General features: G+C 62.7%; 4 protein-coding genes across 4 annotated transcripts; 2 read left to right on the forward strand and 2 right to left on the reverse strand.

Moving 5' to 3' along the window:
* Positions 1-341: 341 nt before the first annotated feature.
* Positions 342-3286, reverse strand: PLICBS_005232 (uncharacterized protein; the record flags this gene model as incomplete). The annotated part of the gene is made up of 2 exons (XM_018318893.2): positions 342-2976; positions 3066-3286. 2 exons carry the CDS (start codon positions 3284-3286, stop codon positions 342-344), a joined length of 2856 nt encoding a protein of 951 aa, XP_018181367.2.
* An 873-nt stretch (positions 3287-4159) lies between these two features.
* On the reverse strand, positions 4160-5482 carry PLICBS_005233 (vacuolar protease A; the record flags this gene model as incomplete). Its single annotated transcript, XM_018318894.2, has 3 exons — positions 4160-5094; positions 5151-5304; positions 5384-5482. 3 exons carry the CDS (start codon positions 5480-5482, stop codon positions 4160-4162), a joined length of 1188 nt encoding a protein of 395 aa, XP_018181368.2.
* A 5519-nt stretch (positions 5483-11001) lies between these two features.
* Positions 11002-11940, forward strand: PLICBS_005234 (uncharacterized protein; the record flags this gene model as incomplete). The annotated part of the gene is made up of 2 exons (XM_018318895.2): positions 11002-11874; positions 11926-11940. The coding sequence occupies 2 exons, from the start codon at positions 11002-11004 to the stop codon at positions 11938-11940; spliced, it is 888 nt and encodes a 295-aa protein (XP_018181369.1).
* Positions 11941-13044: 1104 nt separating this feature from the next.
* PLICBS_005235 (uncharacterized protein) lies at positions 13045-15224 on the forward strand (the record flags this gene model as incomplete). The annotated part of the gene is made up of 2 exons (XM_018318896.2): positions 13045-13097; positions 13145-15224. 2 exons carry the CDS (start codon positions 13045-13047, stop codon positions 15222-15224), a joined length of 2133 nt encoding a protein of 710 aa, XP_018181370.2.
* Between the last annotated feature and the right edge of the window lie 777 nt (positions 15225-16001).

A 16001-nucleotide genomic window follows, 5' to 3' on the forward strand; every position in this document is an offset into this window, starting at 1 on the left:
GTCGTGGATGGACCGGTCCGGGGATCCGCGGTTGTACAATACTGGAGATAGCGTTGAACGGGGGAATATGCAAGTCATGCCGCGCGGCAAAGGGCCTCATGCAACGGCGACTCTTGCTTCGTAACGTACACTACCTGCTACAGTCAAAAGCCCCTGCGACTCTACAGGGTCGACTTCTCCTTTCCCCCCCAACGCCCATCCTAAAGTACACGCCGTCCAAAGTCATTTCGTCCAGCCCCTTTCTACGCGAGGCCTGTAGTAAACTTGCTCTCAAAACGCACACGGCCCTGGCCGTTTTTCAATCCTCATTACCCAACCTTGAGCTCTCCCTCCCCCCCCAATCACGATTCAGGCGCTGGCTGCGGCGACTGTTGCTGCGGCGCTTGCTGCTGCTGTTGCTGTTGCGGTTGCTGTGGCTGCGGTTGCGGTTGCGATTGCGGCTGCGGCTGCGCCTGCTGTTGAGGTTGCGCGCCGGGAATCACGGGCACGGGCACGGGCGTCACCTTTTGCGGCGGCACAAACGCCGACGCCGGCGTCCCGTTGGGTCCGCGTTGGCCCAGCGGCGTCTGCGGCTTTTGCTGCTGGTTCGGCCGCGCCGCCATCATCCCCGGGCTGCCGTATCCCATGCCCGGGGTGCCCGGCTGCACCATCTTGTCCGTAAACATGGCGGACCGCTCCTGCGCCGCCACCCGCGCCTTGGCCTGGTCCAGTATCCGCTGCTGCTGCGCCTCCGGAATCACCGTGTGGTAGCCCGTCAGCCCGGGCTGCTGGATCGGCTGCTGCCCCATGGGTTGTCCGGCACTGTTGCTCGGGTACCTGTTCATCGGCGTCTGTCCTTGGACGGGCGTTCCGTACCGCTGTTGCTGCTGCTGCTGCATGGTCGGCGACGGGCTGAACTGCGGACGCTGCTGGTGCGGCGGAACCTGCGGCGACATGGTCCGCGGCGGCATGCCCCCACCGTTCGTGTATGCTCCGTAGCCGGGCTGTCCTGGCGTCCCGGGCTGGTGCGGGTAGCCCTGAGGATACCCAGCGAACCGCGCGTTCGGCGTGCCTTGCTGTGGGTGCTGCGGGTGCGGGGGTTGCGGCTGCATCTGCATCTGCGCGTACTGCGGCCGCGGCTGGTTCGCATACTGCGGCATGTTCTGGTGGCCGTACGGCGTCTGTGCCTTCGCGAGCTGCGTCGCATACTGATTGGGGAACCCGTTCGGCCGGCTGTACTGATTCGGCTGCGGCGGCCGGGGCTGATGGGCAGACGGAGGAGGCGCGATGTTGCGTGGCTGCTGGAAGTTGGGCGGCGCCGGCCCCGGGCGGTAGTACTGCTGCGGGTGCACCGGCGGCCGCGTCGGCGTGCCGTACTGGTTCGGTCCCTGGTGGTACTGCTGGCCGTAGGGCGTCGAGATGCTCGGCGTCCGTTGGCCGGGCGGCCGGGCGTTGACCTGCGCCGCTTGCTGATGCTGCTGCTGAGCTTGTGCTTGCTGCTGCGCCTGCTGTTGGGCCTGCTGCTGCGCCCGCATGCGCGCCTGCATTCCGGCCTCGTCCTCCTCCATGACGCCGTTGTACTGGTCCGTCTGCACCTGGACCTTTGTGCTGATGAGGAGGTCGTCGAGCTGGTCGCCGTTGAGCTTGGCCACTGCGTACGGCGGCAGCGTCTTGATGATGAGCGCGAGCTGCGCCTTGAGCGCCTGGTACGTCACCTGCTCCTCCTCCGACGGCTGCGGACCGGCCGTGGCCAGCATGTCGCCCGTGACGGGGTCGCTGGACTGGCGGTTCTGCGAGTTTGGCAGCGTGAGGTTGCGAATGCGCTGGTACGAGGCCAGCGTCTCGATCAGGTCGCTGACTTCGTCGAGCACATCGTCCACCTCCTTTTCGTGGTCGTCCTTCTTGGCGCCCATGACATCGTCGAGCGACGGGTCGACGACCGAGTCATCCCACTCGTCGATTGCCTCCTGCACCGCGGTTTCGTCCAACTCAGGCAGCTCCCCGTCCCGCGCGTCCTCCGCGTCGCCGTAGTACTCCACCTCGACCATGCGCTGGAAATTGCGCTGCCCAACCTTTTGCCACCACATCCGGCCGGCGAGGCTCGACGGCACCACCGCCGCGCTGTCATCCTTGCACGGCGCGAAGCTCGAGAAGGCGCCGCGGAACAGGGCTTCCATCTCCGACACCTCGAGCTCCGACGCAGACGGCTTCTTACCGGCCAGGCTCTGCGCGCGCTCTCGCTGCTTCGTCTTCGTCTGAGACGACGGAGTGGCGTTGCTGTAATCGAGATAGTAGCCGGCAGTGAGCTTCGTCGTGTAGTAGCAGTTTGTCCGGTACGTAGACGTGTCCGTCAGCTCTGGGTGGTAAAAATCGAGCATGTTGCCCTTGGCTTGCGTCTTGGGTTGCTTCGGCGGCTGCAGCGGCGGCAACGGCCGTGGAGGCGCAAACAGCTCGCCGATCGTTTGCGTCCTGCTCTGGGGGCTGGAGGGCATGACGTGTGACAAGGTGACGCCGGGCGGGAGGCTGAAGCTGGACAGGTCGACGTCGCGCGACAGCGGCAGACTCGAAAACAGCCGCCGCTCCTGGGGCGCGTAGCCCATGACGGAGAGCACGGCGCCGCCCCTGTCGGACGCGGCTTGTGCGTCGTCGTCGCCGCCGGGACCGGGCCCCGCCGCCGTCTTCGGATACGCCCTCTCGCGGTTCAGAAGTTCCAAGGCCTTGTTCTTGAAGCCGCGGATCTGGGACGCGGCCTTTTCTGATGCGGCCTTTGCGGAGCCGCCGGGGGACCCGGATTCGAGCTCCGACAATGCCAACTTGACGGCCTCAAGCACGTCGCTCGCCATGTCGTCGATGTGCGCGTACTTGGCGGCCGCGACTTTGTCCGAGATGGTCGACGGCGCCGGGGGCTCGGCCGACTTTTGTCGCTTCGCCTCGGGCTCATCTTCGGACAGGGGATCGGACAGCGGGCGCTTGAGGATGGATGGCCCGACATCGAGGCTGCCGGAGATGGCGGTTAGCACGACGACGCGACGTTTGCAGGGCGTCGCCTCGAGAGGCGCGTGGCGGGCGGAGAAAATGCGACTCACCTCTTCAATACCGCATAGTACGATTCTATAAGGTCCTTTCGGCTGCCGGCAGCCCACGGGTGCGATGCATCAGGCTTCTGGTCGACGGGGTCGCCCTTGACGTCGACGCCGTCGTCAGACACGTCGCGTTTTCGCTTGCCAGGAACGGCGAGGTGGTCGTTGGAGTCGCTGCCGGGCGTTGACACGCCGTTTGGCTCGAGCGCGGCGGTTGGCTGCGCCATGGTCGGTCTTTGGCGTCGGGGTCCCGGCGGTGATGCTCGCCGCGCCTCGTCGCGATACGCGGTAGCGGGTCGAGAATGGCAGATTGGTGCGACTCTCCAGACTAAGCCCTTTCATCAAAGGGCCGCGCCAGCACCGCGTCCGCATCCAACTCTGGCCGTGCAATCGGGGGCCGCGCTTCCGTACGGGCGATCCGAGGTGCCTCGGGCGAGGAGAGCAATTTTTTTACACGTCGTGCGGGCGGCGGCGAGGCGTAATGCGCGAGGGGGCTGCCTCAAGGGAAGAGTGTATCGCCAAGTGAGCAAGCAGACGGGACTGGGGGACTCGTGCTGGCACCTGCGCTAACGCTCTTCGCGGAAAAGCTAAAATTGCCTTGCACGTGACCTGGCCGGTGCCACAGGCGGCCTACCCTAGAGCTCGTGCGCATGTGCTGAACCGCGCAGCTTGCTTTGTGCTGTGTTGAGTACGGGAATGATTGCATGCTGAATTGATCCAATGAGTAATTTGCGAAGTGGAGGTTTCTATCAAGTCATGTATGCGTGGAGCGACGTTTGTGGTGCAGCCTCCGAACAGTCCGCCATCTCATGCCCCACGCACATCTTCATCGTCTATCATGCACGAGGTCCATGCCGGGGACAGTCACGCAGCCGTTACGCACAGGACAACGTCACAGCTAGCGCAGACAAAGGTACCAACTGCAGTCGAGTGATCGTGTATTACCGATGCCAACTACCTTACATACAGGTCCATCGCGTCTCCCGCAGCTGCCATACGAAACAAGCAGTCCGAATTACTGCACAGTGTTAATCTGCCAACCATCCCGCCAGTCACTCTACAGGCCATGTCATATTCACAAGCCTCAACACGTTCAGGCATTACTTGGCGCGGGCCAGGCCGACGGCGTTCTTGCCGAGGTCGTAGACGGAGTAGTACCTTCGGAGGAATGCATCACCCAGGATGGCGAGCGGGCCGGCGGGCGCGGGAATGTCCATGCCCTGGAAGGTGGAGATGCAGCTGCCAGAAATCTCGAGGATGTAGTCGGTCGCGGGCAGGCTGTAGTTGGAGCCGGACAGCGAGAAGGTGATGTCGGGCAGCGAGTCCCTCTTGGCGCAGTCGATGGTGTACTGGCCGTTGTAGCCCTTCTTGGCACCCATCTCGGCGTTGAGGAGCTCGGCCAGAGCGCTGGGGATGACGTTGAGCGAGGTGCCCGTGTCCAGGATGACGCCGGTGTTGTCGAGCTCGGCCACCTCGTCGCCGAAGGCGATGGAGTCCAGGTCAACCTCCCAGTACGCCCTGCGTCGCAGGGGGATGTACTCGATCTTGCCCGTGTAGTGGCTCTCGTCGACGCCGCCAAAGACGGCCTCGCTGCCTTCGTCCTTGTCACCGAGGTAGAAGGCGAAGACGGGCTCGTCCAGGAGCTTCTGGTTAATCATGTTGTAAAAGGGCGGCACGATGTGGTTGACCGAGATGGTGTCATAGCCGAGGCCGAGGATGCCGTCAAAGCGGCCAAAGGCAAACGCCAGGCCGGGCTCGTTGGTCGCCTCGGCAAAGTCCTGCGACTTGATCTTGAGGTCGCCGATGGACATGTCGTCGTTGGACACGAAGCCCGACAGGCTGCCCGAGCCGTACTGGATCTCGAACGACGAGCCGTTCTTCTTGTACGTCGACGAGGACGACGAGTCGTACGTCGAGTGCAGGTAGCAAGCAATGCTGTTGCACGACTGCGAAGGAACCCACAGGTTGGAGCTGCCCGTGTCGAGAACGACCTTGAATGACTGGGGCGGGTTGCCAATCGTGATCTCGGAGAAGTCTAGGTAGGGTGAGCGGCGCGCAATCGGAGGCGGAGACATGCGCGGGCCGACTTACACTGGGCGTTCATGAAGTTGGTGACGGGGACGAGATGGCCGCCGGCGGCCTGAGGGGGCTTCGAGTTGAACATGACGTCGGCGCGAGACTCGGGGCGGCGGCCGAGGTACTTCTGGCCCAGGTGCTGAACCTGCGTCTCAATCGAGGCGCCGGCCTGTGAGGAACGTCGCGGTCAGCATACACGTCGGCGCACACGCATCATGTCTCGGCGGCCGCGGGCAGACGCAACGTACCAGCTGCTCCTCGAGGGAGACCTTCTGCAGCTTCATCTTGTGGACTCCGGCCTGGGCCGAGCCGGCAAGGGCGGCGGCCGCGATAAGGGCGCTCTTCATGATGGGCGACGCTTCCGAGGTCGTGCGGACGGCGGATTAGGCTGACGACGGTATCGAGATACCAGTACCCGCGAGCGATAGATGCACGCGATGCGGACGGAGATGGAGATGGCGGACGTTTACGATGCGGGCGGGTAGGTGTTGATGGTTGAGGCACGACGGTGGCGCTGGAGACGGGGAGCGGAGGCTGGTGAGGACGGGAGCGTCATGCTCGGGCCATGGGGCACGCGCGGTCACTGGGCCTGGGGCCTGGTTGCGTCGCCAGCAACTGCCTGACGACCAATGACGCACGGCTGCGACGACGGCCGGGTGACCTGCCCGGGCCACTGCTCCTCCTCCGCACTCGCTAGACCGCTCGCGGAAGCGCTAGTGGCGGGCCATGCTCTCAGCACTCTCAGCACTCTCTTGACTCAGCACTCGCAGGCTGCTTTACCCCTCCCGCCCGCCTCGGCCAGCGCCGCGCGTTGACGGGCAACCAGGCAGTTCGTCCGTCCTGTCATGGGCTGTTTACCTCGCCGGACCGCGGATCAAAGTATCGCCGCTGTCGCCTCGCAGCTTGGCAAAGCACAGCCGCCAGAGCTACTGTCTCGTTGGACTCTCAGCCCGCATCATTGAAGCGCGGCGGGCTCGAAACGATCAAGTCTCGCGCGTCAGGCTGGTGGGCGCGGTGGCCGAGCTCAGACACGGACCGCTCTCTACCGTTCAGCATCCGAGATTATACCATTTCGGGACCGTGGTTGTCTCACTGCCATTGCTGCTGTGACTGTACCCAGCCTGCTAGCGGGCTTGTTGGTGAGCGATGGTTGGAAAACACCCAATGACTTGCTGGGCACTCATCAGATTCGCATTTAAGTCGTATGTAGGCTTCGTCTTGTTGACTCGAGCTGTGCATCTACACCTTTCGACGGCGGCATGTCACGGTCAACATTGCTCTACAGAATCCATGGCTCGTCCAACCGTGCATGACACCTCTCCGTAACAGGTCGGACCGAATCGGACGACCGAGCACACACTGCCTCGCCCGTGAAGTGACGACGAGAGTGACCCCATGGCATGGCCACCAGAGCAATGCCTACATTATACATGTATCTCAGACCACGCTGAGCCTAGTTGCCGTCCGTTCGCCAACTCTCCCTGCCATGCTCGAGTCTCGATGGTTGTACTTTGATTTTGTGCCACTTGCGTGTACCGGTTCTCTGCCCAGTGGTCCTCAGGCTTCGACCCCCTCCGTCGACACTTTCTTGCGCGACGGGCCTCATGATAGCTGCCAACTTCGAACAGCATCGTTTGTGACCATTACATACAGTCTTGACAGACCGAGGGTCTCACGATGGGATGCCGTCGACGTCACGACGCAGAGACGAGGCTACCCTGCACTGGAAAGGACATGCAGCATCAGATGGCTGGTTCCGAAAGCCAGCGAGCTTCGCGCGTTGTGTCCGCACCGATGACCTCATTCGTGAAGAGGACTGCCATGTTAGGAAATGCACCGCCCGTGCTTAGGCCAGACGGCCAAGGTGCCCTGTCGGGGAGAGACGCAAGCTCATGATTCACCACCAGTGCGAACAGGCCGCGTGGGCAGTCAAGTCGTCACTACCAGACAGGTTCACTCGATCCAGTCAGCATGTCGCGGAGCGTACAGTCATGATCATGGCCAGATGCTAGGGAGGGCAATATTGAACGCCACCATAGCTGGCTCCAGAGATCGGGAGGTCGTGAGCCGGTACTTATTCCCGCACGGCGAACTGAAAGACGGGCCTTGTGAAACATTTGATGTCAAAAGCCATTGACAACTCCGGAGAGGCATCCAATGCGCAAGAGGCCAGTATGCCTTGCCGAGAGCCTTGGTCAATCAATCTGTCGCCGCCGGGTGAGCACAGGACCATATGGCTTGCGCAAGTGGGTTTTGGCTGCCATGGCGGTTTCGAAGAGACGAGTTGGAGCTGCTGGAGCCGTCCGACACCAGCAAGCAGAGCTCCGCAATCTCGGGTCTCCAAAACACGCCGGGTGGAGCGATGGCTTGCGCAACCGTGGGTGCTGCGGACGGCAGCCGCGAGGGTTTCCTTCTCTCGGTCGACGGCCGTCGCTGGCGACGGGTAATACGTGAGGAAGACCTGGAGAAGTAATAAGAATGCACTGCGGCTGCGTGCATCTTGTAAGTGGTGCTACTGCCACGCCCAGCCAGGCGGAGACGGGGTGCCCCCGTCCCCAGGCTGCGAGGCATTTGCCTCGCGGGTGGCGCTGGCATGCAGCGGCATGACACGACAATGCGAGTCGAGCCCCCGTGTCGCGTATTCCACCCGGGCGGAGCTCGCACGGGTCTGGCCACGTCGTGCGCCGGTGACGCGGGAGAGGCGCGGTCACCGGAATGCCACCGGAATGGCACGCCTTGGATTGCCAGTAGCCTCCTGTTTTTCCTCCGGACGGGGAGACCATGGCAATCCATGTCTTCAAGTATTCCATCCCTACGGCCACCGAAGGCGGGATATTATTAGTAGGCAGGGTGGCAGCAGGCAAGGGGCCGTGAGGCTTGTTCTCGCCTCGACATGCAGGAAATGCGATGGGGCTGTGCGGCGCCCGTCAACCCGCCTGTTCCGTCCAGATTGTCCTGGGTTGTGAGATGGATCTCGTATCGCTGCAGCGCGCGATCCACACGCGTGGTCGCCCAAGCTCCAGAGGTTCGTCTTTGGTTTGGTTGGGGAGAGACGGGAGCGAGACACACAGAGGGGGGCTGTGACTTGTGCAAGGTCTGGGTCGCGCATAAACCAGACGGTGCACGCTCGCAGGCTGCAGATGCCCAGCGACTCGAGGAAGGACGAGTTGCACGGGTTGGCAAGCATCACGGGCACCGGCCGGTCGGCGATCAACAGCGCGCTCGCTTCAAACACCCTTTTTGCCATCCATCCATCCATCCTGTGTCGCCTCCGTACTCGTACTCTGCCACCTTGTGGTGCAGACTCGCTACCGTGTTCGTCCTGTCCAGTCTCCTGTCTCAACTCTGCGACGGTCGCGCGAGTTTGGCGCCGTTTCGCCCCCGATCGTCACGCCAGGGGAGGGGGAGGAGCACTAGATTTATGCGCCCCTGTGCATCCTTGCTTATTCTGCCTCAATGCACGCCGGGTGGAATACTCTGCTGTTTGTGTACGTACACAGGAGGGACCGTACACAAAATACGAAGCTGGAGAAACCCGCGCTTATTATGAACGCGCCATCTCGATCCTTCAAAGTTCCAAAGGTCTGGCCCTCTGGGCGAGCCGCGTGGACCGGTGCAGCCGGACACCTTGCGCTGGGCCCTTGGCGACGAGCTCGGTCGCTCACCATTGAAGCCCGCTCGTATAGGTGCTTGGGAGCGCCCCATTTTGAGTTTGCGGTTGAGCGCCGGGCCAGAGGCGCCAGATGTCATGATCGTGTGTGACGACGCACGCGGGATTCCATCACATGAGTGCGCCGCACCAGCAGCCGCGGCTCCCATGCTGCGCAGTGCAGGGACACTGGCACAACTCGGCCTGCACAACGCCTTCCAGCATGGGGGCCAGTCCCAGTCCCAGTCTCTGAAGATCTGGCAGCGCTGGCGACGCTCGCTCGCACTCGAACAAGGCATTGTGCACGGCGATGGGTTGCAGCTGCCAGCATGATTTGATTACAGGTGGGCCCGGTGGAGACGATCCAGGGGTGCGGCCTGCAAGCGTCGGCGCGGCAATGTAGCGGGGACACCGATGCCTTGGACGTCCAAGGCACGCAGCTAGGACAGTGCCGGTGCGCCACGCGCGTGGCTAACGGACGCGTCGCTCGAGCGAGTACCGGTGACAACGCCAAGGGCCCTCCCGGGATCTACGGGTCCGGGCCCCATCCCAAACAGACGCGGAGCACGAAAAAGCTTGCTGCGCGAGGTTCTTGACTGGAGCGGGCGTCCACCCACCCACGACCAACACGCACCTCCGCTAGCAGGCCGGCGGCGGCGCGGTTCCTACAGTAGCCCAAGCGCTGCTGCGATGCGCGATTCCTGTGCGGGCGGGACGCAGCATGCAAGGCACGCACGGGAAGCTCTGGAAACGTCGGGAGTCGTCGCAACTCTTTTGGCTGACGCGCGAGCGCTCGCCGACGGCAAAGCCCGTGCTGCGCTGTGCCCAGAAGACGCGCCACCGAGCCAATAAGCACCGCCCATTCCAGCGGGGGGCGAAGACATTTTGCGTGTGAAATGCTGCCGTTGGCCCCTGTTCCAGGTGCGTCGGCTGGCGCGGTGTCCTGCGGCAGCGGGGAAGGAGGATGGACAGCGCAGAGGCAATGGCACGGCATGGCGCACCGCAGCGATGGAAGTGCAAAGTGCTGCACCAACAACAACCCAACGGCCCCCCGTCCAGAGGCGCAAAAGCAGGTGGTCCGTACGGAGTAGATACAGGCAGCAAGACCAGAGAGCCGGTTTCCCGGGAGCAATCAAATCGCGCGTGCTGGCTGGCCGGCGGCCTGCAAACAGCCACCGGGATGAATGACGGGACGGGAAGCATGCGCCAAATCAGCCAACCCGGGGTGGTGTTGGTGGTGGCCGGGGGCCGGTGGTGGTGCCCGCTGGCGCCCCTCTGGTGGAGGTGCTGCCCGTGCTGCACCTCCGTTGAACGCTGACGAGAGGTGCTGGAACCTCGAGGTTGCGGCGCGTGTCCCAGCCCAGCCCAGGAACAGCACCAACCACCGGCGCCAACGCCGCTCAACCACCAGCCGTGCAGCCCACACACCCGCTCATTTCGCTGCCACTGCCACTGCCACCCCGATCTGCTGGCCTCGCACCTGGACTGGGTCCAATCCTCCACACCACGCCGGCCCCCTGACTGCCCTGGCACCTGGGCCAGCGAGGTGGGCATTTTGCACGACCAGCACAACCTTGCACACGCCCTCCACCCCCGTCGCGCCCGTTCCCACTCCCTCTCACGCTCTCTGTTTCTCCCCCTTCCCTCTCGCTCTCCCCCAGCAGGCACCATCGTCGGTCTCTCGACTCGTCGCCCCTTTCAACCAAATCGTCCGTCGCTCGTTCCAGTCCCTCCTTCTTTCAGGCTGCCACCCCCCACAGCATCACCAGCCTCCCGCTTCGACTTCGTCTCTCGACCATCTCGAGCAGTTGGGTCAGCAGATGCAGAGGCCGCCTACCGCTTCTGCTCCTCACCCAGCAGCCTGACTCTTGGCCAACACAAGGGGCCTCGACCGTTCGTCCCAGCCGACTGGGCCACGCCAGGTTCCTCATCGACGACATCGAGACTCGAGCACAGCCGACCGTCGACGCTTCTTCGTGGTCGATACGGACCATTGTTTGGACTCGGCGCCCCCGTCTCGACATTTGACGCTGCCGCCCGACGTCCAACTCGACGCCCTGGTGGAGTCGAATTCATTCATCCCCGACCGCGTTCTTCACGACTGTCGACGTCGCCAAACAGCATCAGTCACGAACTGCGGCCGTGACTGAGGCGTCGCTCGACCGAGTCTTTCCTTCGCACCCTCGCTCAACCGTTTTCCATTTCGACATAGCCACAATGAAGACCCTAACAGTCGCCTTCGTGGCATTGCTGGCCGCCTCCAACGTCTGGGCCGCCCCCGACACGCCCACCAGGGTTCTCCGCGATGAGGGCGGCACCAAGGTCGCACGCCAGGCAAAGGGCAAGCAGAGCCCATCCGAGTTTCCTCTGGAAGGCGCCCCCAAGTCACAGGGCTGCTACTCGTCCGTGGGCAACATGACCCTCCACAAGGCCGTCGACAAGATGTCGTCGGGCACCTGCAACCAGGCCTGCAAAGACGACAAGTTCTGGGTGTCCGGCCTCAAGGGCTCCAGCTGCTACTGCGGCTTTGCCCTCCCGCCCAAGGGCGACCTCGTCGACGACAAGAAGTGCAACTATCCTTGTCCGTGGTACGACCCGGAGGCCTGCGGTGGACTGGGCACCCCCGGCTTCTTTTCGACATTCAACCTTGGCATCAACATCGAGGCCACCAACCTGCAGTCTTCGTCCTCGTCCACCTCGAAGCCGACCAGCTCCTCGACTGCTGGTGATGAGACGCCCTCGGCCCCCGTCGTCACCGAGACGGAAGCTGCGTCGCAGACGCCCGACTCTGACAGCAAGAGCAAACCCAACACAGCCGGCATCGCCGCCGGCGTCGTCGTGGGTGTTGTGGGCGTCGCCGCCATCATCGGCGGCATCTTCTTCTTCGTCCGCCGGAGGCGTAACGCGGAGATTGAGGAGGACCACCGCCGCAATGCCGCCGTCAACGCGTTCATCAACGGCTCTAAGCCGCCCGGCAGCAGCGGCAGCATCTCCATGACCGATGCCCGCCTCGACCCCGTCATGGCTCACCGGAGAATGAGCGACGGCAGCATCGCCGACAACGAGGACTATTCCCGCAGGATCCTTCGGGTGAGTTGCAAATCCCCTCGACACATTGAATCAGCACACTGACTTGCCCAGGTAACCAACGCATGAGCTCCACCGACAACGCCAATTATGACAGCGCAATCTGCCACCATATAAACCACCCTCCTTTCAATACCACCACCTCCTCCGGCATTCACGGCGTTATTGGGATGAAGCTCATGTCATTGGTTCGTCGACCGATGGCCTGACGGCGTTTGACTCCTTTGTTCAGGGCGTAGGGATGCTTTTTACGTGTGCCTGGTGGACACGACCGACCGCGGCGTGCGGCGCACCTTGTTGCCTCCCTACACCGTCCACTCCTTACGTCTCCGTTGATCTTCACCATTTGATTTTGGCGACTCGAGAAATGAATGCGACACCGCGATTGCTCCGTTTACCGTTTCTTTCACCGAGCAGAGTGTGTTGCAGCACTGCCGCGACGAGGCCGCCCGCCTTGCCACGGCGACCCCCCCGTGTGTCTCGACCCCAGTGTTCCGGTACATATAGTTCAACGACGCTGCGGGCTCGACCGAGGGGACGGGCTTGTTGGAGCCGGCCAGCGTTTTGGGATACGCACGACGAGATCAGGTGCCCCCACGGCAGCCTGGTCGCGTCATGGTCGCCAACTTGCTACCTATTTTTTATTCTCTTTATTTCGCGATACGAGGAGCGATGGAAGCCAACAGGTAGTGCGAGAGATGTATGTATGGTTGCTCGTAGCAAAAGTCACGTCCACTATATGCCTCTTGTCCCGAGCTGTGATGTGCGTTTGCGCATGGTACGGAAGCACTGCTGCCTACTTAATACAAGACGTAACTGCAGAAGCTGTCTTTGCTCATGGAGCATGAGATCCGTTGGAAATCTGACCGGATTGCGTGAAATGAACAACGTGCCGTGCCGTTCTGTTGTGAGTGTTTGAGTTGCGCATGAGTGTGCGAGTGACGGTGAGACTGGGCGTTGACGCTGTCACGTGACTGGAAGCTCCCTGTGCTGCACGCGCCAGCGCGTTCCGAAAAGTTGTAGCTCCAACCACTCCATCTCAAGCTCAACTACTGAACCCTGACGACGGCAATCATCAACCTTGCTGCGGCACCATGAACTGAGTCTCATTTGAATTCCATACGATCATAAGATTTCGCACCCGGGTGCTCTGCACCCACCGTTCCCTTCGCCATGGGCACCCCGACGCCGCGGATTCGCCGCACGGCGCAAAACACCCAGTTCACGTACGTGTACTACCACAGGCGACACCTGCAAAGACTGACAGTAGCAGCTATAATCTCTCGAGGCGAATCAGCGATGTGAAGACATACCCGGTGCAATCACCCCAGGGTGCCACCGTTCTCATATACGGCCATGAGAACGGCGTCACGCTAGTATGGCGAGGCGGCCGGCGCTTCAAGCCAGCGAAAAAAGAGGTCCCCGTTGAGAAGCCCAACGGCAAAGCGGACGACGCCGTCATGATCATCGACTCGGACGATGACGAGCCCCCCGCCAAGACACACGCGACGCCCAAGTTCGAGGACAAGCCCGAGTTCGAAGACGTCGCCGAGCAGACGCCGTACGCAGAGATCATACAAACGCTCGACCTGACGCTGGGCACGGCGGTGCTGAATGTGGCCGTCATGCCGATGGCGCCATGCACATCCGAGGAGGCTGCAGCTGGAGACGCGCCCATACTCGCCGAGAAGATGGTGTTTGCGGTGTCGTGCATCACAAGCGACGTCTATGTGATTTCGCTGCCGCTCACCCCGCCGTCGCCGGAGAGCAAGGCGCGGCCAGACCTGCGGACGGACCTCCTCTCCGGAAGGGCTGGATCCGGGGCGTGGGGCGAGTCGCTTGTCCTTCTAGGTGGGCAGACGAGACACAGCGACGGACTGGCCATGACGCTCCTCCGGCCCAAATCTCCGGAGCGACGCGGGGCCGGCCGGGCTGTCGTTGCTGCGTGCTCTCGGCAGGCCTCGGGCACTTTGCACTTGTGGGACGTGTCTCTGGACGACAAAAACAAGCCAGACCGGGCAGTTGAACCTTTCCAGACAGAGTTCCTGCCGGAACCCCTGTCGGCCATTTCTTTCAACCCTACGCGCAACACCCAACTCCTCACAGTATCTCCACACCAAGCAGCCCGAATCTACGACTTTGCTGTCTCGTCGCTCCCTCCGGACTCGGACGCCACGGGACCGTTTCCTTCGCAGGGCTCTTGGCTCCTGTCCCTTTACCAGCCATTCGCGAGACCTTCGGCCGCGAGGAAGCCCATCCTCGACGCAGCTTGGGTCTCCCACGGGCGCGCGGTGTTTGCTCTTTTGGCAGACGGCATGTGGGGGATCTGGGACGTCGACGGTGTCAGCCCCTCGTCTCCCTCGGCGGCCATGGCGACGAGGCTCAAGTCTGGAGTTCGCGGTGCGGCCCTGACGGCCTTTAGCGTATCGGGCTACGTCGAGGGCACGGGCGCGCTGCGCAGCGTCGCCGCACAGGCCAAGGAGAACCAGACTGGAGAATTTGCCCCGATGACCCCGCATACGCGCCGTCAGGCGACTGCGTCTCTCAGTGCTGCAACGTCACTCGACCGCCTGTCGACCGTCCGTGGCGGCGTCAGCACCGTGGCTCTGCCCTCGACGGGGCGTACGGCACAAGACGAGAGCCTGGTGCTGTGGGTTGGCGGCTACGAGCACGTCTGTGTCATTCCTGGCGTCTCCCGCTTCTGGGAGTCTCAGCTGCGCAGAGGCTCGGGCGGCGGCGTCAACCTGTTTAGCGGCGCGCAGCCGACGCGGATGGTCAAGCTCCTCGATCTGTCGACTGGACTCTTGGGCGAGAGGTGCTGCGGCGTGAGCCTCGTTGCGGACCCGTCCCGGAGCGGCGACCACGTCGACAGCGACGGCGGGTTGCCGGTGGATGTACTCCTGCGCGGCGAGACGAGGATTGTGATTGTGGGACAGGGCGACGATGGACCCGGAAAGAGGGTTGGCGGCGTCGTCGATGCGCAGCGGAAGCGCCTCTTCTCCAAGGGGGAGCGGTCAGACGCCATCATCGTGCACGGACGGGACGGCAGGAAGCCGAGCTTCTCGTACAACCTCAGCATGTCCAAGCCTGGCACACTGAGACTGAAGGCGCTGAACGGCCAGGGCGACTTGGAAGCGTCCCCCGGGGCAGGCGACTCGCCGTCCGTGGCACCACGGCGCCGCGTTGGCTTCGACTTTATGAACACCTTGGAGGACGCCGCGGATGTCAGCGCAGACCTCAGCCGCGATGTCGAGGCGGAGATGCTGGACATTATGGAGATTGACCAGGCGCTCGAGAGCATGGAAGGCAGCCGCGGGAATGCAAGGAAGCGCGTCTTTTTCGAGGAGGACTGATACTCACGGCGCGGAGACGCCCTCGCCATGTACGATACCCAAGACTAATGGACGCCGGGATGCCTGGGATGGCCGCGGATGCCACGTGCCTGTGACGACTTGATTGCGTGACGATCCGCACGGCAAGGTGAAGCGCAAGGCGAGATCCATCCTTGACGCTTTGTATTCCGAGCGGTATAGCAAACACCGAGGCATCTCAATCAGGGAGAGGATGAGGAGGGATTGTATATGACCATATGCTCTTCCAGCTCAAGCGCGTCCTGCCATCCTCGGCCCTCTGCGCAAAGGTTCGCCTGACCGCACGGCAGAGGGGGACGCGCCACTTGGCTGGGCGGTGGTGACCTCGGGACATGCAGTGAAGCATTCAATACGAAACGGGCGACTTCAATGTGCGTTCTGCAACCCTGTGCCTTTTTCGCCATGCGGTGTTTTAACTGTCACGTACTGTGCCCTGTGACTGAAGTTGTGCCATGGAGCCTGGCCTGGAGCACACTGCCGCTGCCACCCACATTGAAAGCAACGGGGTGCCTGGGTGGTGGGGCGTCCATTAAAGTGCACGCGCGACAGGGCGCGTCATGACTTTTTGGCGCGTCCCGCTCCACCACCTTCACCAGACACAGCTCTGAACAAGCTCTCCGGGCTGGCAGAATCGCCGAGCAGCACTTTCAACACAGGTTTCTGGCCACCGACAGCACCTCCGTCACCGCCATTGCCATCTAATCCGTCTACGACCCGACAAACCGCACCCGCTGTTTGAACCGCTGCGCGGCGACCGGC

The sequence above is a fragment of the Purpureocillium lilacinum genome, assembly GCF_023168085.1.
Source record: "Purpureocillium lilacinum CBS 284.36 DNA, scaffold_4, whole genome shotgun sequence".
NCBI classification, from domain to species: Eukaryota; Fungi; Ascomycota; class Sordariomycetes; order Hypocreales; family Ophiocordycipitaceae; genus Purpureocillium; species Purpureocillium lilacinum.